The 22,780-nt window shown below is 44.9% G+C and overlaps 2 protein-coding genes across 6 annotated transcripts in view; both read left to right on the top strand.

Moving 5' to 3' along the window:
* Window positions 1–3,502, top strand: part of PRDM10 (PR/SET domain 10) — a 40,431-nt gene extending 36,929 nt beyond the window's left edge. For both annotated transcript variants that reach the window (XM_029962036.1, XM_029962037.1), the window contains one exon: window positions 178–3,502. In XM_029962036.1, coding sequence (XP_029817896.1) covers window positions 178–402 — 225 coding nt within the window. In that variant the 3' untranslated portion in view covers window positions 403–3,502. The remainder of the gene's footprint in view (window positions 1–177) is intronic.
* Window positions 205–22,534, top strand: NFRKB (nuclear factor related to kappaB binding protein). 4 transcript variants are annotated; one of them, XM_029962034.1, is made up of 26 exons: window positions 205–249; window positions 5,479–5,620; window positions 6,028–6,229; window positions 6,309–6,436; window positions 7,477–7,651; window positions 7,848–7,949; window positions 8,469–8,542; window positions 8,926–9,010; window positions 9,237–9,417; window positions 9,618–9,726; window positions 10,163–10,289; window positions 11,124–11,174; window positions 12,126–12,205; window positions 12,290–12,330; window positions 12,756–12,816; window positions 13,543–13,717; window positions 14,029–14,135; window positions 14,595–14,718; window positions 15,026–15,120; window positions 15,742–15,962; window positions 16,476–16,752; window positions 17,424–17,642; window positions 18,091–18,870; window positions 19,709–19,815; window positions 20,566–20,701; window positions 21,409–22,534. In XM_029962034.1, exons 2-26 carry the CDS (start codon window positions 5,498–5,500, stop codon window positions 21,532–21,534), a joined length of 3,906 nt encoding a protein of 1,301 aa, XP_029817894.1. In that variant the 5' UTR covers window positions 205–249; window positions 5,479–5,497; the 3' UTR covers window positions 21,535–22,534. The 4 variants fall into 4 exon arrangements, with proteins under 4 accessions (XP_029817894.1, XP_029817895.1, XP_017934136.1 ...); XM_029962035.1 differs by lacking the exon at window positions 205–249 and adding an exon at window positions 4,761–4,811 and having other exon boundaries at window positions 12,759–12,816; XM_018078647.1 differs by lacking the exon at window positions 205–249 and adding an exon at window positions 4,761–4,811 and having other exon boundaries at window positions 15,026–15,102.
* Window positions 22,535–22,780: the final 246 nt, after the last annotated feature.

Here is a 22,780-nt window from a genome sequence, read left to right as displayed (position 1 = left end):
AAGTCCAATGTCCTTCAAATCAAAGGACAAGCGTTATGTTGCTCTCAAATACAGTTATAAATGAAAGAGTTTCATTTCCAAGTTCCTTGTTCATCCCAAAATACCTTCCAGCAGACTATTAGAACAGAGAAGTCACAGAAGATACAATGATCAGTAATCATTTCTGTTCCCCCGCAGACTCACTATGTGATCTCGGAGGGTCAGCCCGACCTGGACAAACAAACGTCCTCGCTGCCCAGCGAGGTACAGGTGGGTGTTTCCCAGCCCCCGGAGCCCCTGGAGTCCCAGCCGAGCAGCCAACAGCAAACCACCCAGTACATCATCACCACCACCACCAACGGCAGTGGGGGCAGCGAGGTGCACATCACCAAACCCAGGACTTTCTCAGCAGAACACGAGTGAAGCAGCCCCACGGTGTCATCTACTTGTCTTGTCACCTCCCTGACAGCCCAGATGTGGGGGTACCCTGGGGCTCCGTATGTTTTGATCTCTGTTCACTTACCTTCAACTAAAATCTTGGAGCTCTTGTTAATGCTTTAAGAGGGTTTAAGTCCCCAGTGACCATGAAGTATGCTCAAAATCCTTCTGGGATGCTTTTATGCAGCTTTTAACAAAAAGGACAAGAGAAGTGAAACCTCTCCTTGCCCTGGATTTTATTTTTGGCATGTCTGCTGACCCTTACTTTTCGTTTTTGGAAGTGTCTCCAGCGAACAACTTTTTATTTCAATTGTATGGGAAAAGCTTGCCTAGCTGAAGGCATCCTGGCAGATTGTTGTATGTATATTTTTAACGGGAGCCTTTAAACAGGAGGACATCATGTAAATTGCCAGAGTATGGCAAAACTGCTTCCTGTGGCTTTGTTTCAGCAGCCAAGGTGAAAGGGAATGTCCCAGCTCAACATGAGCAGACTGCCTGGAGAAAGGAGCAGCAGCAGCCAAGTGGTGGCTCCTTGTGTCCCTGTGTGGGGATGGATCAAACAGTGAAGATGTGCCGAAGCAGTCCATTAAATTATCCTTTTTCCAGCCCTCCAGAACTGTTTACATGCTGTTTGCCCTGCCCTGTGTTACCCAGCAGTTCCACAAAGAAGGAAAAGGGGAGTCTTGTTGTTGGACAAAGTGATTGAAATCATAGTAGCACCCGAGGGTACTACGGAGCCACTGTTGACTCTTTCCCCTGCACTGTTCAGAGGGAAGGTTGCTTTTTTGCCTGTAAACAAAAAAATAAAAGGCTCAGCTTAACCTGCACTTTTGACCTAAGATAGTTGTGCCAGGAGAAAATGAGGGTACAGGAGCACTGCTCTGAAGGGACTGGGTCCTTATCTCTGTGGCCACCTCAAAGTGAACATGTTTCTCCCCTTCAAGACTGGATGGAGAGTTGGTTACTCTGATTTTTTTCCAAATAACCTTTTTAACAATGCACTGTAATTCCTTTGGACAGTTCCATAAAAAGACCAGCCCTGGACTCAGGAAACACACCAGAAACATGCTTGTGGACCACTGTTTATGGGACACAGAAAGCCATCTGTGAGGGTTGCCTGCTTTGGTGGACCTGGTCTGTGTACAGAATTCATGTTGCATTTAGGGACCAGGAGAAAGGGAAAGAGAAGGTTTATCTTTTAAGGCAGTATAATATTTTTTTCCTTACATAATTCTCCTTCACAGGTCTTGTTGGTTGGTTGGTTGATGCTTCTGGTAGTTGCAAGAATATGTCTAGAACTCCATTGACTCCTGATGGGATACACCACGTATGTCTGAACCTCCATTCTCTGCTGGAAAACTCATCCCAGAATGTCTGTGCATAACAGAATACATTTATTTATAAAACAATAACAAAGAAGGATGTTGTGTCTTAGAGGCCCTTACGACAGAAGAACTTAGAGAGGTTTTTTTTGATTTGTTTTCTCTTGTGCTGCACTGAGTGTGAATGCAGGACTCATGTTCATGAGTATTCCCATGGATTTATGTGAGGATTACCCATGAGTAAGCACTACAGATTGTGGTATCAGGTTTTATGGAGTTAAAGCTCTTAGACACAGGAGAACTTCACACTCAGGCTGGACAAGAGGAGGTCTGGTTCCTTGTGGGCAAAGCCTTGTAGCGGGTATTGCTTTGGTAATTAACAGATCTGTTAATATGGCGTGGAAAGAGAGATGAGAGAAATCAGATGGCAAATCCTGGCCAGCTCAGAACTGTTCTGAGGTAGCTTTAAAGAGACTTGCCAAAATGGGGATTAATTTATTCCTGGGATTTCACTTCTCTTGCTGTACCACCATCTTGGGGCATCAGTTAGCTGGGTAAATTTAAGGAGGACCAGAGCTGCCATTTAGTGCAGTGATGAGTGACTTTAAATTTCATGGATTTGGGAGCCCATCGACTGTGGTAGTGTGGCCAAGTGACCACAATGCCTACTAATTAATTTGAATTTGTATTGCTGAGGACTTTGGAATTACAATGTCAGGCATTGCGATGATGTTGGTGTGGGAGAAGAAGAGGGAGATCTTGTCTTGGCTTTCTTCATGCTGCTGCTTATTTAATAAAGAGCCAAAAATAGTATTAGCAGGAAAATAGCAGACTTGGAAATATCCAGGGCAATACTGCCCTACAGCAGCAATTTTATAGTCTTAAATGTTTGACAATAGATGAACACCAGACTTGTTCCCATTAACAATGTTGCACATGTGGGGTTTAAAACTATTTTTCTCTATTCACCTTTGTTGGAACGGTTTATGAACAAGGACAGATGTACCAGTTATTTAAAATGGAAAACTACAACAGAAAACCATTTTAAAACTCAAATCTTTTTAAGTTTTTGAACTCAAATCTTCCTCATCAAAGTTTTTACTCTGTCCCTCAGCAGCACAGTCAGTCCATAACTGAAGTGATTCCAAGTGTCCCAAGTTAAACTAATGCCCTGTTATGGAAGAAGCATCCCTGGAAATGGAAGTACCATGAATTTTCCTTCCGAAGTAAGGAACTACAGTGATTGCACAGTTGGCAAAAAGCAAGCAAGAAAAAAAAAGACAATGATTGCATGGATTTTTTTTCCCATTTCTGCAGTGCAGAATGTATAGGTTGTATTATTATTATTATTATTATTATTATTACTATTATTATTATTATTATTATATTTTTAAACCAGAGCAACCCAAAGATCTCTCCAGTCATGTCCCACAGGAACGTAACTCCAGAGTCCTCTTGGTTGCCTGCAAGGTCTATGTTTTGCTTGGGGATTCAGGCTCCTCAGGGTCTACTGCTGTCCCCTGGAGGTGTTTTTTGGGTCAGATCCTGTATTTTCCTGGAGGAAAAAGAAAACAACCCCAACCCACGCACCCTGACCGTGCACCTCTCAGACTGCTCGGGCCCCATCTCTTATTTAAGTGTGTATGTTTATTGTACATTTGGTGACTGTTGTTGTGTTCAGAGTCTCGTGCAACCTGGCAGGTGTAAAAAACAACACCCCCCCCCCGAAATTAATAAATCTTTTTCTCTTTTTTTTTTTTAAACACTTGTGATGATTGATCTTTTGGGGGGGGGAAGGGGGAGGGGGGGAGATGTGTTCAGTGGGGGGTGAGTGAAGTGGGGTGGTAGATAAAGATATGGAAGTTATAGGGAAAAATACATTTGCTTCCTGATGTCCCACAACACAGTCCAAGGGGGGCTAAAGGGAGGTGGAGACCCCATGGCTCTGCCTCTGAAACCCTTTTAGAGGATGGAACGTGGTAGTATTTTCCAGCTGATCAACCCCACAGCAGCTGAAAACTAAGGACTACAGGAAGATGTCCTCTTGAATCAGCAACTGTGGTGAAATCCCTATCCTTGGACTGACACGTCCCCATCCCAAGGTTATCGCAGGTACTATCCTGAGGTATCTGCCCTCAAAGTATGACCACCCCTCACTGAGTAAAATGTATGACCTCCACCTAAATGTAAAGAAAAGTTAAGACTGGGGAGAAGTTGTGGAAGACTCCATTGTAACTTCTGGGATCATTCATTCTGGGGTGAATGTGTCTCTCCCCCATGAGTGCCCCTTGGGTAAAAACTGCATGAATGATTGATTATCTTGAGCTCCCTTTCTCTGGGGATTAGAGCTTGTCTCTGTATTGCTTTGAACATGTTTTTGCAGTCAGACACTATCGCTGGCAGTCCTCAAACCTCAACCCATCACAATGTTATTAATATTCTCTAAACTGTTAACTGAGTCCTTCAAGGGCGCTGTCAGTGGGTAAAGTGTGGAGACCACGGACGGGTCTCTCTGTTTGCTGCATTAAAATTTAAAATACAATTAATATTAGCACAGCGTATCAATGACTAATCCACTTAATAGGACTGCAATCAAGCCATAGAAACCTACAACTGATATGCAGCTTCAGAATTCCACAAATACTTTTTTTTTTCCTGAGAGACTTAGAGAATCATTTTCTTTCAGAAGATCCTCTGAGCGTTGGAGATGAATTCCAACCTAAACTTCCCAGGGGAATCACAAATCACAGCAATCACTGTAGAATCAGTGGAACTCTCCGATCTGGTGAACTCGGTGGAGGGTCCCCATGAGGGGACGGAACAGCGGGTACGAGCGCCTCGGCCTTCCCGGGGCGCGTACAGCCTAATTAAGCACTCAGGGTTCGAGGAAATCTTCCGTTTGCAGAGACGCAGGTCCCGCCTGTCGCGACGGGCCCTGCGACCACCAGCACCGAGCGCGCGGCCGCTGCCGCCACGGCGGCCTGAGGGGCGGCCCGGCGCGCGCTGGCACGGGCGGTCGCGCAGGCGCGGGCAGCGCCCGCCGCCTTCCGCCTTCGGCCGGGCCGCGTGAGGGTATGAAATAGACCGATTTTCTCTCTTTTCCCACCTCCCACCAGGGTTTAAGCCTTTTTTATATTGTCGTGTTCTTATTCCGCGTGTTTCATGCGTTTCCTCCCAGCCCTGAGCTGCCCGGCTGTTGCAAACCGTGCCGCTTGGCCCTGTCACAGCTGCACGTTCAGCCTGAGACAAACTCCACCTCACACTTGACCTCGGTTCTGCGCCTTAAAACCGCTCTCAGGGTTTAAATGCAGATTTTCATGGTGTTTTGCACTACTGAAAGCAGTTCCTGCAGGTGGGAAGCGAATGGGTCACCTGCGCTTCCCAGTCTACCTGGTATTCCCTGTCTGGAAAAGCCTGAGGGCTTTTTCAGGGAAAAAAACAACCCTGTGACGGCTCTGTTGGCGTGACCTGTGTTGTAATTGAAGAGGAAATTTTTATATAAAATTATATATATATATATATATATAATATATGCGTTGTAATTGAAGATTACATTTTAATGCAAGTATATGTATTAAAAATATCTTGTTATATATGTATATATGTTGCAGCCAAATGTCACAGCTTGCAATTCAACAACCACCCATCAAAGGTGGCTTCTCAGCCATTCGTCACCTGGGAGTGGGTCTGTCTGGGTTTGGCATTTTTGGTTGTTCAGGGCTTTATTCTCCTTGTGCAGGAGCAGGAGGGGGTGAAGGATGGACTCCCTGGACCACATGCTCACGGACCCCCTGGAGCTGGAGGGCAATGGCAGTAGGATCATGGAGGACTGTATGCTGGGCACCACCAGGGTCAGTCTGCCTGAGGACCTGCTGGAGGACGTGAGTAGTGCTGAGACAATTTAACTTTTCATAATCTGGATTAAAAACATGTTTAACTCCCTCTCTGGCTGTTACAGAGCAAACTGAAAAGAGGGGAGATGTTTCTGACTGCCTGGGAAAGGTGTCAAAAAGGGCTTTGATTAATCTCAGGAAAACATCTTTTGAATCAATTCTGTTATATTCTTATTTTGAAGTTGCTTTTAAGAAAGCTGTTACAAGCTTTGAATGACTTTTCTGGTTATTAGGAGTATCAATTTCCTCGCCTTTCCTCTTCATGCTGTCTTGTTACTGCATTTGATGAGACTGTCTCATGTCTGGTGCTAATTCAGCACAGAAAGCCTCAAGGACTAGATGATTGTCAAGGACCTGGATGCATTTGCTTCACTGTTGTTTCTTGCTTCCTTTAGCCTGAGATCTTCTTTGACGTTGTCAGCTTGTCCACGTGGCAGGAGGTCCTGACAGACGCGCAGCAAGAGCACCTAAAAAAATTCCTGCCTCACTTCCCTGAGAACAACCGGGAGCATCAGAACAAACTCATCTTGGCACTGTTTGGGGGGGAGAACTTTCGGTTTGGGAACCCGCTGCACATCGCCCAGAAACTCTTCCGGGGTCAGTGAGCTTCTGGGTGAGTTTGGGGGAAGTTCAGAGCCAGCAGTGACACCTCAAGTGTGTACTGTCTCTGTCGCAGATGGACATTTCAACCCCGAGGTGGTGAAGTACCGGCAGCTGTGCTACAAGTCGCAGTACAAGCGTTACCTGCGGGCGCAGCAGCAGTATTTCTACAGGCTGCTCAAGCAGATCCTCACCTCCCGCAATGTGAGTCTACTCTGCCACTGACAGTTTGTCTTTATAAAACATGCCATGGTGCCTTCACAGCTCTTTGAGGTCTCTCCTTTAATGAATTTAATGAGTAATGTTTCTGGTTTTTCCAGTGGCACAGAGAGAACACCAGACCTGTTGTTGTGTTTGCAGATTTCGGGTTTTGTAACTCATAGCTCTCAGTTGTGTGTAGTGTCTTTTTTTGCATGCCCACCTTGCCCCCACTTCCTGCCTTTGCCCCTTTATGACTTACTGTCTTCTTAACAAGTCACTTTGCCTTTGTTTTCAACCATTTCTGTCACTCCGAAACAAGTACATTTGCTAAATGCATAGTTACAAAATATGTAGATACAAAACTCTAATCCTAATGCCTGTAAATCCCTGAGGAAGTCTTCCTCTATGGATACTTCTGTGAGCTAATTGCTGCCAACTGAAATCAGTTTGTTGTAAATACTCGCTCACTTATCTTTTATTGCATTTACGACATTGAAGCATATGGGATGTATGGATGAAGGTGAAAGTCTGTCTTATAAAATGCCCTGTAGTGTTATGGGAAATAGTATCAGAGAATCCACCTTTCACTAGACCTTGTTGCTCCTGGCCTTGAAAACTGCCAGGAATAGGCAGCTACAGCTTTTCTGGGCAACAATACAGAATACATTATTTCCTCTGTAGCCATAAGGGGTAAAACGTTTTCTTTAAATGAGGCAATATTCCATGTCTGTGTTACATTTTTGGCAAGGAAACTACATCTCACACCAATGGTTAAGTTCTTCTCAAATGACAGGTACTATTGTGTGTGCAGATGAAGGGGCAGAAACTTTGCCTTGCTTTTTTGATGGTTTAAAATCCTGGGTTTAAAATCCTGTATGTGGCAGATACTGATCCTTCCTAAGGGTTCCCTTATACAGGACTGAGGTGCTGTCGCACTAGCTCCACATGGGAACCTTGCTGGAAATACCTGAGCTGAGCTTACCTGTCCTGGCTTTAAGAACCGTAGCTGACACAGCTAATGTCACATGAATCTCTTCTTCCAGCACTTGCTGGAATTAGCCAGGAAAGGAGGCCCTGACATGACCCTGAGGAGAAGGCACTTCCCACCAACGTATGACTCGGAAGAACGAGACAGACGGACACATCAGCGCTACCTGAAAATCCTGAGGGAAGTGAAAGAGGAGTGTGGAGACACTGCCTTGTCTTCTGATGAAGAAGGTAATGCCCTGGGCTGAACTAAAGTCTCGAGGTGTGAATGGAGAAAGACACACTTTTGATGTGGGGACAGTGTCTCTGATAGAGCGATGAAATCCGGACTGTAGTTTTACTGGCTATGATCTAATGAACATGAGGTAATAGAATTACATAGACTGGTTCTAAGCCTTCCAGAAGTAAATTTATTTTTCTCTTTTAGAACTAATCTCTTGGCCTCCAAGTTCTCCAGCACGTTGTTCAAGTCCACCAGTTCCCCTGAGAGTGATCCCTACATTGTCAACCTTGGACATGAAAACAGCAGGTGAGAACCAAACTAGGGGCCAATATAGATTTTAGTGGGGAGAATTACTTTGAGACTTTGCAAGAAATCATCTTGAAAATGTATTGTTTGATGAAAACTTGTAATGCTTCATTTCTGCAGTCAACACAAGTTGGTTCTTCTCTCAGTTTTATAGCAGTAGTATTTTAACACAAGGGTCACAGTTTGTGTAATACTACCAATTGCTCTCTTGTATTCTGGCTTTAATGGTTGAAGCATTAGCATAGTCCAGTTCAAAACATTTAGGAATCCCAGTCTGCAAACCCTTCAGGCTGGTTCTGGCTTCTTTTCACTTCCATGGCTGCATCAGCAATGAAATCTGATGACCCAAGGAAGCACTGAAACAAAGGAGTGAATGAAATGCAAATAAGGAGAAATTAGTTTTTGAAATTTGGAGATTGCTGGACGTGAGAATGGATAGAAAATGTCATTCTAAGAAGTCTGCAAAGTAACAGTAGGGGAGTACTGTGCAAATAATATCTGAAATCTCTTTCACTGCAGACAGGATAGAACTTGGGGAAAGTGATTTGAAGATGATGTTGAAGAAGCACCATGAAAAACGAAAACGTCAGCCTGTAAGATGTCAAAGTCTGGGACTGCATGTTATCTTTTAGTCTTTTATCTGTTAGTCATAAAGTTCAATATGATTGCTATTTTATGTATGCAGCCATCCTCCAGCTCTTTACCATAACCTGAGTTTTATTGTCAATGTATAGATGCAGGTCCTGCTTATGCTTATCCGGTTAGAATTTTGTAATTTTAATTACATGTTTTGGAGAGAAAAAAATTTTGATTTCAGAGTTAGAAGACTTTCCAGCTTTTGTTGCAGTAAATAACTTTATAAGCTGATCCTGGTTAAGTTTGGGGCATTTCCATACTTAGGTACTTCTGCACCCTTGTTACTATCTTAACACCGTGTCCTTTCCCAGTTTAATTTCTGCCCCATTGTCCTGTGTAGGATCACCCTGATCTGGTCACGACAGACCTGACTCTGGAGGACATCATGACTCGAGTGAATGCTGGCAGGAAAGGCTCCTTAGCAGGTCAGTGGATCCTTTGCCTTTTTAATTTTATATACATTGGTTTAAAAAATAGAGGTTTTCTTTTGTAGGGGAAAATAAAGATTCATGGCAATGACTGGGAAGGTGGAATGAGTTATGTATGAATGAGTGCACGCAACATACGTTTCTGGACTTAAATAGATAGTTAATGACTCTCATTGAAATATTGTAAGAAGCTTTCTAATTGTTCTTTTTACCTTTTCTTAAGCCTTGTACGACCTCGCGACTCTCAAGAAAAAGGTGAAGGAAAAGGAGGATAAGAAGAAAAAGAAGGTGAAGGTTATTAAATCTGAGGTGGAAGACTTGGCTGACTCTTTTGGCAATGCAGATGGAATCCCACCAATGCCTCAGGATCTTTCCCCCGTCCCTCTGTCATCTGTCAAAGAGGAGTAAGTGCTGCAGAGGGCCCTGAACACCTTGCACGGGTGGAGGGAGCAGCAGATGTTACAGCTCAGATTTTTGTGGGACTGTTGCAGGCTGTGTTTTTGTGCAGCTTGGGATGTGTGAAATGTGTGGTGTTCATCTTTGTATATGAAGGTGAATGTTTACTCAGAGAATTTACTCTGCTTGTGTTCTCTTTCATTGGAAGACCTCTTGAAGACATGAAACCATGCCTTGAAATAAATGAAATATCATCCAGCTTCTTTTTCCTTCTTTTGGAGATACTGTTTCTGGAAGGACCTGCTACTCTCTCGGTGGTAAGGAACCCCCCACTTATCTAAGAATCTTTGCAGGAAGGAACATTGAAGGATAGAGGGGTTTATAGCTATGTAATAGTGATTTTTCTCCAGAGTTGTCTTGCTGTAAATTATATTAAGATGTAGATTACATATTAAAGAAATTAAACCATATGGGAGTGCTACCACATTCTGTTTTTAACACGTTTCATGAATTTAATCAGTTGAATCCGTAAGTCGTTCCATACCCATTCCATAGATCATGCTTAGATATACTCTGTATATTAAGGGCAGAGATGGGGAAGTGTTTGTTTAAAATACCACGTTACAGTTACTTGAAAAGGTTGGGTCATCATCTTTCTGTCTCCTGAATGTGTTTAGCTGGTTTGTTTTCTGTGGAAACAGTCACAGTTTAAAGTGTGAGGTCATTAATGAAATATTTCCTTTTCCTGTTCAGCTTGAAGATAAAGTTCTCGACTGGCAATCTTCTCATGCCAGTGCACTAAATAACTGGTTCTCATTTGCCCCTAACTGGTCTGAACTGGTTTTACCTGCCTTGCAGTACTTGGCAGGTGACAGCAGAGGTAAGAATAGCTGTTAAAAGTACTAATGATGCTTGTTCTTCTGTTCCAATCAGTGCTGGTTTATATTATAGCTCAAATAAACTTTTGATTCATCACCACAATTAATCATTGTATTTCTGACTGTTTCTGTGATAAGTTTTATAACTTACATGTCCTGATTGTGGTTGGCTTGTTTTACATGTGGATAGTAGATAAGCCCCAGCTTGATTCCCAAGCATGTGAAAATGTGTGTGAAATTCCTCTAGATAGACAGTTTCTCCTGTTCAGATCATGGCTTCAGGCAGGGTGTTTGAAGCTGGAAGGGATTAGTTTCTTCCTCCACGGTGTGAAGTCATTGTGTTTGTTTTTGGAGATGATAAAAAACTAGATAATGCCCTGAGCAATCCACTGCAACATGGAGTTGGCCCAGCTTGGACCAGCTAAGTTTCAGGCCTTCCTTTCAAACTAAATTATTCTATGGTTTTGATTTGCTTAGTGGGAAGTTTTAAAGGCAGGGACAGAGTAGATAGCAGTGGCCTTGCAGCATGTTTTCCATAATGCTGGTGAATGCTGTAAATCCCAAGTTTGCTTCCCATGAGCCCAGGAATGGTCACTCACAGTAACAGCCTGTTGATGGAAGGCTTATTATCCTGTTCTGTTCTTTCCTTGTGCTTGCCCTCATACTCTGAAATGCTCACCTTCCCTTTGGGCAAGGATAAATTTAAAGATGCACTTACATAATCACTTCAAATGCTCTGTCATTCTGAGCCCAACTCGACCGTTTGCATTACCACAGCAGGATGTTGGGCTTGGACCATTGGCTAATGTTTCTGATATGCACGTTTTTCATTGTAGATGCTCCTTTTGTTGAATTCAAGGAAAAAACTCAGCAGTGGAAATTGGTTGGTGAGTACCTGGTGCTCTGCTATGGTTTCTGCTATAGCAAAGGTTTGTTATTTTCTCCACGACTTTACTTTTCAGAGTGCTGAAGCCTGCAGAGAAGCACAAGCAGAGCTGTTAATTCCATGGTTAGGCCTTTTCTTTTCTTTTAGCTGAGCTAAAATATGTTTCGGTTTCGAGGTTTTCATAAGACATCAGTATCAGCAGCAGACAGATCATAAATCAGCAAAGGCACTGGGCTGTGTTTCTTCATGTCGCTGACTTAAACATGTTTGTCACCTTTCAAATTGGTCTGAACACCTTCATATTTTCCCTCCTGTAGAGCGTACTTTCTGACTATTCAGAGTAATTATTCACTATTACAATTACAAATTAATTAAGCTTCTCTGTGGAGCAAACTGATACTATTCCAATTCTTAAAAGTGGGCACCAAAGAGCAAACTGACGATCTGTAACTGAATTACAGATGTCTTATGTTTATGTTCATTCCTTTAGCTACTAGGCAGAGCTTTTCTTTCTTAACTATAGTGATTCTAGTGATCATATCTGGAGGCCTAAACTGGCAGAGATTTGGAGTCAGGAATCTATTCCTCTGGTTCCTCCCCTAATTTAGGTGGAGGTTTTATAGGCACGTGTTTCTGCTCATGGACTCAGTGACTGGGATTACTTTGGAGAGTGGGAACCAGGTGTCTGTGTCTCAAACAGCATCTTGCCTGCTGTGCCAGGAGTTGAAGCTTCATCCTTTGTACTAACACAGGAGAATCACTGGGGTTTAGTACTTTCCTAAGCCTGGATGTGTTCAAGTGTTGCAACTGGAGCATTTGTGAAGTGGGGAAGATGCCTTGTGACTGGTCGTGCATTGAGGCGGGAAGGAGCAGGAGATGATTGGGAGGTACAAGCAATTGGCTTTGTAACAAATAAGACTTCTATTTCTAATTTTTCCTGATTTCTTACTAGGTACATACCAAGATCATGAGAAGGAACTGGCAGCACTCTTTCACCTCTGGTTGGAGACCAAAGACCAGACTTTCTTCAAAGTGAGTCAGACAAAAATCACCTCCTAGCAGCACAAAACCTGACTGAGTTCTCTCCAACACTGACATTTCTCTCTTTCTCTGTAGGAAAATGAAGACAGCTCTGATGCCATGCCACTGCCCAGAGTGTAAGTGTATAACACTCCTTGAAAGCTTTTGCAGTGCTGCTGAAGCTGGGAGGTTTGATCCTTGCACCTCTGGATCTTAAAATAAAACAATTTTACATCATGGATCAGGAGGAAACTTGATAGTTTGATTTTATAAATGCAGTAACTGGATTTCATAAAGTCAACTGATTTTCTCCAGCTTTGTATAGATTATCAAACAAAGCTGTGATCTACCTTAGGTCCTGATAATGGGATTATTTACAGTCCTTGCTTGCCTTCAGGTGCATATTTTAAGATCTCTGCAGGGCTTACTTTATGTTACCATAAATGCTTCCAGAATTTGTTCAGAGGAATTTGCAGAAGGATGAGGTGACTAATCCTTTGGGATGTCTTTAGGACTGTTGTGGGCTTGTTGTGCTCAGAGCTGATGGTGCCCTTTGTTTCAGAAGGACTGACTATGTCGTCCGGCCTAGCACTGGAGAGGAGAAACGGGTGTTTCAGGAGCAGGTAAGAAGTGAATCTTCTTAATTTTAAAGGCACATGTTGAAACAGTTGTCCACTAGAACAGGAGAATTTGTGTGGGATGGCAGTATTATACTCTACACAAACTTGTTAATATGAAGAATTAGTATTTTTCTTCTACCTTGAAGTCGGTATCTTGGCCTTACATAAAACTTGCTGACAATGTAGCTGCTTCAAAACCAGTATTTCCAGTGGGTATTGGGCAAAATTAATTGAAATTGGTGGTGTTAGTTGGTAGTGCCAATATTTCTGTCTCTTTTTTTTCCATCCCCCAACATAGGAGGATGACTTGTTTCTCTTTTTTTGGGCAGAAAATAAGTGTCAATAAGTACACCCATACATTGAGTTATCTTGTTTGCAGTAGATGCAAGTGGGAATTACAGGATAAACACGTGATGGGGGTTCTTTAAATTTTACTGGAGTAGAGGAGAAGGGGGAAGAGGGGCAAAAGGCGTATCTCTTGTATCTCTGGCACCTCTAATCTGAGCAGCTGCTTGACAATAAACCTACTGTATTGCACCTGCACACCTTGGTTAGGGGGTGCTTAGTATTTTGTTTGAAGTAGTTTGTGCTTTTCTTGATCCAAAACAAGTTTATACAGCAGTATTTGAGCCTTAAATTTAAAAAAGCTTTCTCTAGAGAATGGTAACAAGTATATAAGGCTGTTGTGTATGTTACCTGCTAAACTGAGTGCTCTTGTCCCCCACCCAGGAGCGTTACCGTTACAGCCAACCCCACAAAGCCTTCACCTTCCGCATGCATGGCTTTGAGTCAGTTGTTGGTCCTGTGAAGGGGGTGTTTGACAAGGAAACCTCCTTAAACAAAGCTCGAGAACATTCTCTCCTGCGCTCAGACAGACCAGCATATGTCACCATCCTGTCCCTTGGTAAGTTGATGGCCAAAAATTTACTTTAAATAAGAAAAATATTCCCCCGAGCCTCTGAACAATGACTTAAGGAATCTAAATTGGTGTTGAGTGCTGTTACTCAAGTTTATCACTCCTAGCACAAAGCTGGCACAGTTGATGTATTTTAAAATAGTCCTTTATAACCTCTCATATTTCTGAGGGATTTTAGGAACTAGATTTTAGTGAGCAAGTAGGGGGAATAGAGCAATCCCAAAAATGCACCTGCTGGAGGACCTGAATACAGCTGCCTATTTACAGCTGGAAGTTTAAGCTCTGGCTTTGTGTTCCAGTTCGTGATGCTGCTGCTCGCCTTCCTAATGGAGAAGGAACTCGTGCTGAAATCTGTGAGCTGCTCAAAGATTCCCAGTTCCTAGCTCCAGATGTCACCAGTGCTCAGGTAAGTTGGATGCCATGTCTGGCCTCGGATTCTCCTAAAAATACACTGCACAGACCCAGGCAGCATTCAGGGTCTAAGGCCCAATAATTTTATTGGCCCAGTAATTTTATGCTGCTCTGATTAGCAGAAGAGAACTGTGTACCACTCTGAGCTGCTGCAAATCTGCACCAAACTCTGGATGATGAAAAAACAGCTAGAAAAGCCACAGAATTAACACTCTGTCACAGAGCTGCTCACATTTTAGATTCAGTCCATTTTCCAAGCTTTTAGCTTTGGTGGAAGCTCCATTTAATCCAAGATGACAAACAGCATCCTGTGCTGCAACATCTGCTCTCAGCTGGTCCTAACACTGCTCACAGCTTACTCAGGTTTTCTGCCAAATAGGATGACTTTTTTATTCATGAATTTTGGCCAGGCCAACCAGAGACATCTTGTAATGTGTGAATTCTGAACTTCCAGGTTAACACTGTTGTCAGTGGTGCTTTGGATCGATTGCATTATGAGAAAGATCCCTGTGTGAAATACGACATTGGGCGCAAGTTGTGGATCTACCTGCACCGGGACAGGAGTGAGGAAGAGTTTGGTAAGCCTTGGGGATTCCATAAGAATTGAAAATGTTTATAACCAGTCTTGTAGAGCAGTGTGTCGCTTTGAAGTGTCTGTTTGAAAAACAGTATCCCATGTACAAGAACTCCAGGTGTATGATCATTCACAATTTCTTATGTCTTGTTGTTAGCCTTTTTGACTAATTTTACTTGGTATTTTTCTTTGCATTATTACAAGGCTGTGTAATTCCTTGTCTGAAGATGAGTTTACAGGACTGAATTAGCCTCCTCTTTAAATCAGTTTGCTTGTGTTCAGGAGCTCTAACCATTAATTTGTCCTTGCAGAACGGATCCATCATGCTCAAGCTGCTGCAGCAAAGGCCAAGAAAGCTCTTCAAAAGCCAAAACCTCCAGCTAAAATGGTAGATTTCTTTGCTCAGGTTTGCACAGCTGCTTTGGGGATTGGGAAGGAGATTGGGCTCAAATTAATCCATAAATTCTGCATCCATAGTGGGTGATGAAAATTGCCATATTTGAGTTAGCAATTCATGATGCATATGAATGTCTGGCACCAGTGCACAAAATCAAGAGGGAAAGAGGGAACTTCTCCTCCACTCAGCTTCCACTGCTATCCTTGTTAACTCAGCAGAAAGGGCAATGGAATTCATTTTGCTCCCTATCGTAGGGGTGGTCTTTCAGATCTAGTTTTGAGGTTAATCTGCAGCAGAGTGTATGGAACACACACTCTCCTTTGCTGTGCTGGAGCTGCCAGGGTCTGGATATCTTTTTGTTGTTACTGATACCAAATCTCTCTAAAGTCCTTTCTGCTGGCACATTAACCAAGGTGGAAATCTGAATGTTTGTCACAGCTGAGGTGCACTTTTCCCTGAGAACAGCAGCAGCCAAACACCCCAAGTGATCCATGACTGCAGGTGGGGAAGGCAGTCAGCCATGTCTGATTTCCTCATTCACAGCCATACAGAACTCATGTTAAAGTGCTGAGCCCACTCCAGGGTGCAGCAGTACTAGTTTTTGAGACACTGGCCGTGGTTCCTTTGCAGAAGTCGAGCAGCAAGGAGGGTGCTGTGAAAGCCCTCCCCAGCAGCACAGCAGAGCCCAGCCAGCTGAGCCTCAGTGACTCCAGCATGCCACCAACTCCCGTGACGCCTGTGACACCAACTGCACCAGCATTGCCACCAACACCCATTTCACCCCCTCCAGTGTCTGCAGTCAGCAAGAGTGTATCCAGTGCTGGGGCAGAGCCAGCAAAACCCAGCCAGAGGTACTGCTTCTGTCTCCTACATCACTTGGGAATGTTGGTGGTTGTTTTTCAGTAAATTTCAAAATTGTGTAATTCAGTTATGAGGGAGCTGGGGGGGCTCAGCCTGGAGAAAAGGAGGCTCAGGGGGACCTTCTCGCTCTCTGCAACCCCCTGACAGGAGGGAGGAGCCGGGGGGGGGCGGGTCGGGCTCTGCTCCCAGGGAACAAGGGACAGGATGAGAGAGAACGGCCTCAAGCTGTGCCAGGGGAGGTTCAAGTTGGACATCAGGAGGAATTTCTTCACTGAAAGGGTAGTCAGGCACTGAAGGGGGCTGCCCAGGGAGGTGGTGGAGTCCCCGTCCCTGGAGGTGTCCAAGGAATGACTGGACGTGGCACTCAGTGCTCTGGGCTGGGTGACAAGGTGAGGATCAGGCAAAGGTTGGACTCGATGATCTCAGAGGTCTTTTCCAACCTAAATGATTCTGTGAATTTCCTACATTTCTTTGCTGACCTTGTGCCTCTCTCTTGTCCACAGTGTCCTTTTGGTATCGTCCCCCACCATGCCACAGCTGGGCACATTGCTCTCCACAGCTCAGAGCTCTCAGGCACAGCCGGGGCCGGCACCGCCCGCCCCACGCGTGGTGAGTCACGGAGGCTCCTCAGGGCTGCCACAGGTGCGGGTGGTCACTGCCCAGTCCAGCCTTCCAGCGGTGTCCCAGCAGGCCCCAGTGGTTACCCAGCAGCAGCCGCCCACGTCAGTGCCTCAAATCCGCATTCCAGCTACAGCCACGCAAACCAAAGTGCTCCCTCAGGTGAGTCAGAAGCGGTGGAGGAGCTCTGACATCTAATCTGACTTCTTCTGATGTTCTGATGTGGGTACAGGGATTCTGTGCACACTTGGAGCATGCAGTAACTGCAGAGCAAGAGCACAGAAACAGTTTTACATAAATAATATTGTTCAGTGCTCTGTTTTTCACCCCTCTGCCTGTTTATCTGACATCACTAAATTGTGCACTACACAGAAAGTCCATAGAACTTAAAATCACAGAATCGTTAAGATTGGAAAAGACCTCAGAGATCACCAAGTCCAACCATCAACGCAGCACCACCTCCATGTTCACCACTAAAACATATCTTCAAGTGCCACATCCACATGTTTTTTTCAACACTTCCAGTGGTGGTGACTCCACCACTGCCCTGGGCAGCCCATTCCCAATGCTTTACAATCCTTTCTGTGAAAAAATTTTTCCTAATATCCAACCTAAACCTCCCCAGTGCAACTTGAGGCCAATTCCTCTTGTCCTGTCACTTGTTACTTGGGAGAAGAGCACAGCCCCCACCTCACTACAACCTGCTTTCACATAGTTGTAGAAAGTAGTAAGGTCTCCCTGAATTTGCAAGCTGAGGCACAATACAAAAAAGAATTACTAGACTGTTCACAGTGTGTTATTCTGCTCATAGGCTTCCTCCTTGTCTTCTGTAGGCTGTGATGACTCTGCCAGTAAAAGCTCAGAGCAGCCCTGTGCAGGTGCAGAGAGCAGGAGGCTCTGTGGCAGGACAGGCAGGTCTCACTGTGACAGGGCTGCCTGCAGCCCCCAGTCCTGCTGTAAAGCCAGTGACCAGCTCCCCGGGCAGTTCTGCTGCCAGCACCTCCTCCACCACTGTCATCCAGAATGTGGCTGGCCAGAACATCATCAAGCAGGTGAGAGGGAGGGAGAGACAAGGAATTGGGCTCCACAACCCCGTTGTTGCCTGTTTGTTGGGACAGATGTGTTATGCAGGTGTGAGCACGGGTGTGAGCTGGAGTGGTGCGTGAGTTATGGACTGTGCAGATTTAGGCATTGCTGGTTGGTTGTGTTTGAGCCCTGTTTCCATGTACAGGTGAAAGATGTGTTTGTGGAGGTTCTTTAGTGATCTCTCATTCGTCTTGCTTGGAAAAGAAACCAGCACCACGGTATTTCCTATTTTATGTGAGTTTGGGAATGACATCTGATACACAACCAGAACTGTTTTCAGTAGTGTACTGCGTGCCAGTGTCACTCCACCCTGATTCTGATGTGAGCAAACATCATCCTGTTGGGAAGTTCTGCTTTGAGTGTGCCTTGGGCTGTGTCCTGGTTTGACAGAGCCGTTTCTCTGCTCTCTCCCAGGTGGCTATTACAGGACAACTTGGCATGAAGGCCCAGGCTGGCGGTGGCATCCCGCTCACAGCGACCAACTTCCGCATCCAGGGGAAGGACGTGCTGCGCCTGCCCCCGTCCTCCATCACCACGGATGCCAAGGGGCAGACAGTGCTGCGCATCACCCCGGACATGATGGCCACCCTGGCCAAGTCCCAGGTCACTACTGTCAAACTCACCCAGGACCTCTTCACAGCAGCAGCGGGGAGCAGTGCTGGTGGGAAAGGCATCTCTGCCACTTTGCATGTGACATCCAACCCTGTGCAGACTGCTGACTCTCCAGCCAAGACCAGCACGGCCACTCCTGCCTCCTCCAGCCCAGCTGGGAGCACGGTGGTTAAAGTGACTCCTGACCTAAAGACTGCAGAGCCAGCAAGCTCTGCTTTCCGCCTGATGCCTGCCCTGGGCATGGCTGTGGCAGAGCAGAAGGGCAAAGCCATAACCACGGTGGCATCCACGGAGGCCAAGCCGGCTGCCACGATAAGGATCGTGCAGGGGCTGGGGGTGATGCCCCCCAAGGCTGGGCAGACCATCACTGTAGCTACTCACGCCAAGCCCTCATCCTCAGCAGTAAGCGTTGCTGGCACAGCCCACACCTCGGCTGTGTCCCTGCCCACTGTGAGTGCCACGGTGTCCAAGGCAGTGGCAGTGGCCTCGGGAGCTGCAGGGACCCCCATCACCCTCGGCACAGGAGCCACGGCCGTGCGGCAGGTCCCTGTCAGCACCACTGTGGTGTCCACGTCCCAGGCAGTGAGTAATGCTGGGCTTTCACTGGGGGTGGGAGGCAAAGGGGAGCACCAAAATGTACTGATGGTGTATGGCCAAAAACTTCTCTTTACATCCACAAAGGTTCAAATTAAGTATGGTAGAGTCATAGAATGGTTTGGGTTGGCAGGGACCTTAAATCTTGTCTCGTTCCTGCCATGGGCAGGGACACCTTCCACTAGACCAGGTTACTCCAAGCCCTGTCCACCCTGTCCTTAAACATTCCCAGGGATGGGGCAGCCACAACTTGTGTTCTGGATGTGGGTCTGCAACTCATTTCATGGTCTTGGAGTTGTAGCTAAATGCCCCAGAAAAGTCAGATGCAGCTTCTCTTATCCCCTCTTGCAAGTGAATGAAATAAACTTTGTGTATCTAAAGTTCTGCCTCATGCAGCTCAGTGTCTTGCCTCACACCTTGGGAATAATTTCCCTTGGAATGGTGTCGTAGAATACTCAGAACTAGAAGTGCTTGTATTGACTTTTTTACCAATGTCCTCCTCTAATGCCCAAAGCTGAAGGCACCATAAACTGTATCATGGTAGTTACATAAGCTAAATGACACTATGATAGTTTACTAAGGATAAAAATCGTGGATACTGTAGTGCAAAGATGATGTGGGTTTTCAGGGCTCGGGCAGCTGTGAAGTGAATGAAATAGAGGTGAATTTTAATAAGCCTGAAATGGAGCACAGATTTCATCAGCAAAGCTGTTGTTGGTTTGCACTCCCAGGGCTCCCACAAAGCAGCTGAGTGGTAATTGTGTGTTGTCAGGCAGTTTCTCTGCCGAACTCCCTGTGGCTCCTCATGTGTCTTCAACTTCCCCAGGGTAAACTGCCAGCCCGGATAACGGTGCCTCTGTCGGTGATCAGCCAGCCAGTGAAAGGCAAGAGCGTGGTGACTGCCCCCATCATCAAGGGCAACCTCGGAGCCAAGTGAGTGCTTTGCATCCCATAGTTCTGCTTCAGAGGTAGGCTGGGGAAGGTCTGTGTTCAGTAGGTTCCTGGGGAGCGAGCAAGCAGAGGGTGGAATAGAATTGCTGTCTGTAATAGGTCCATTAGCTGCAAGAAACTGAGTATGGTGTCTGCAATGAGATTATAGTCTTTATTTAGGTGCCCTGAGATGTAGGTTCTAGCAAGTACACCAAAGAAAAACATTCTTTGCTTTGAAACCAGCTGTTAGGTTAGTTCTGTGGGTTTGAGCAATAATTAACCCAGGGACACACTGGAAAACGTATATAATCTGAAACCATCTCTCCATTCAGGAGGCATGGGAAGTGTTAACTGCCTCGGTGAAAATTCCTCTGGCATTCAGATGTCGAAGTCTTCTTGTTTATTCTTCCATGAATTCTGATAGTGTCTCCCTTAGTTAATATTTCAAGGCAGAACAGTGAGCACTTAACTGTTTTCTGCATTGAGAAGGGTTCAGGTCGGATCAGATTAACCCAGTGATGTGTTCAGTCCAGAGTCAGAGGTGTAATTCGTGTGATAAATTATTTCTCTATCAATGATAAATATTGGCATAAATTTGTCACTTCTGTATTTGCCACTTTTGTGGGGGGGAAAACCCCCACTACTTAAAATCATTAGTAAATGAAGCAAGAACTGTGATCTCCTAGCAACTGCAGAACGGTTTGTGAGCCTGCTGTGCTGTTTACTAACCTTTCAACAATTATTTTTCCTTAGCATCAGTGGGTTAGGTAGAAATATCATCCTGACTACGATGCCAGCAGGAACTAAACTGATTGCTGGGAACAAGCCTGTGAGTTTTCTGACTGCACAGCAACTACAGCAGCTGCAGCAACAAGGCCAGGCCACACAGGTAAGGGCACCTAGAATGATCATTTTGTTTGCTTTGTTATGACTTAACATCTCCATGAGGGCTTTACACTTGATACATGGGGTTCCAGCAAAAGAACAGGCACACAGCTTGGCACATGAAGTCCATCATTACCTATTCGTTTCCTCCATCCAAATAAAGGTTTTAAATGTTTTTTAAGCATTGATAGTATTGTAAAACCAAAAATCCTGTCAGGATTTTTCTCTACACTCAACACTTTTCATAGTGCTTTGTGCTTTGGCTTCTGTGGGTCACTGTTTCTTGAAGAAAACACATCACTGCTGTGCAAATCCATCCTTCTGTCTGGAAAAGTAGTGTTCAGTAATTCAGTAATTAAAAGAATTAATCTGCATTGAGAGATGCTAGTAACAAGTCTGTAGATCCAGTGGATCCAAGTCCTTCTGAAGACTTGTAAAAGCAGTTGACCTGTAGATTTTTATTCAAACTAGTTTTTAAGTCTTCCCCTCTAATCTGGAAATCTCTTGCCACCATCCCTTGTGGACAGTGGATGGAATGATCTTGTGACAGACTCTGTCCCTGAGGTGTTTTAGTGCTTGGTCTTATTCATATAACGGAGTTTTTGTTGGCAGCAGAAACAGATCATTTACCAGAGCATGATGCACGTGCCGCCATTGTGTCACTATGCTGTTCTTGACACGAGTTGAGTTTTTGCTTTCTATTTCAAACAGGTGCGAATTCAAACAGTTCCAGCCTCCCATCTCCAGCAGGGAACAGTCTCTGGCTCTACTAAAGCAGTTTCCACTGTGGTTGTGACAACAGCTCCATCTCCAAAGCAGACCCAGGATCAGCTGTGAACACTGGTCTGAACATGGATTGCTTTCTGAGAACCTCCCCGAGCCCATTGTCCTCCTCCATCCATCCAACTGCAGTCATGGATAGGATTGGACTGGGCTCTCTGTCCCATGCTTGTCTGGGCTCAGCACTGGGATGTCTGGGTAGAAATTCCACAGAAAAAGATGCTGTACCTGCAATTCAGTCCAGATGTGTAAAGCCAGATTCTGTGGCATGAAGAAATGTCTTCCTGATCTTTGTTCCCATCCAAAGGGCTTTTGGCCAATACTGTTTCTGTGCATTTGGGTTGTAGACAAATCAGTTGCCTCTGGTCTTCCTTAAGCAGGGAAACTCACTTGGGAGGGGTGATTCAGTGGCTTCTCAAAGCCATGGAGAAGATGCCTCCTTTTCCTGGAGTCTGGCTATCTCTGCTGTTATCAAGTGACTTACGGTGGCTTGGACATCAGAGTTTGTAACATTACCTGGACGTAGATCCCTGACATGTTCGGTGTCCTGTTTATAGACCTTTAAATCCCTCTCCCCTCTCTCTGACCTCAGACTCCTGAACAGCTCCCACATCCACATCAGGTTTCTGTCCAAGGCAGGATGAGAGTCAAGATGGTTTTTGCTGTAACAAAGTGAGTGACCATGGTGGGGAGAGGGATGGGAGGAGGAGACTGTTGTGTGAACAAGTCTGCCAGCAAATGGGAATGTAGCAGAAAGGAATGTTCACCAGAAAGATCCTCTTTTCCTCAACAAATAAACCCAGTGGAAGCAAACTGCAGTTTATTTTAAAAGTTTGGAATATGTTTTCAAATACGACCAAACTGTTGTCTCTTGGATTCTGAAGAAATACTTTAACCGGTGACCCCCACCTTTAGTTTTGTTTTTACCTTTCCAATTTTATCTTTGTAAATTTGTTTGAATTTTGCACATACCAGAGATGAATTTGTGACTGTTCTGACATGACCTTGAAGATGTGTTGGACCAGGAGAAGAATAAAAATGTAGAATGCCTTACAGATCTCTGCCATCTCCTTTCAGTTCTGTGCAGCATGTTTTGTGTACAGTCATTGTCCAGCTTGCCATTGGCTAAAAGATTGTCCATCATCTTGGTAAGATGGTTCTTTATAACCCAGTTTCTCTTGTAGTTTTCTTTTTGAAGATGTGGTTTGCTCCACAAGAAGTGTCTGGGTGTAAATATTGGGTAAGCAGGACACATGAGGTCAGCATGTGAAAGCAAGCACTGGAATTATGGTTTATATGCTTC

The sequence above is a fragment of the Manacus vitellinus genome, unplaced genomic scaffold (genome assembly GCF_001715985.3).
Source record: "Manacus vitellinus isolate BGI_N305 unplaced genomic scaffold, ASM171598v3 scaffold_41_pilon, whole genome shotgun sequence".
NCBI lineage: Eukaryota > Metazoa > Chordata > Aves > Passeriformes > Pipridae > Manacus > Manacus vitellinus.
This window is presented reverse-complemented; position numbering and strand designations above follow the sequence as displayed.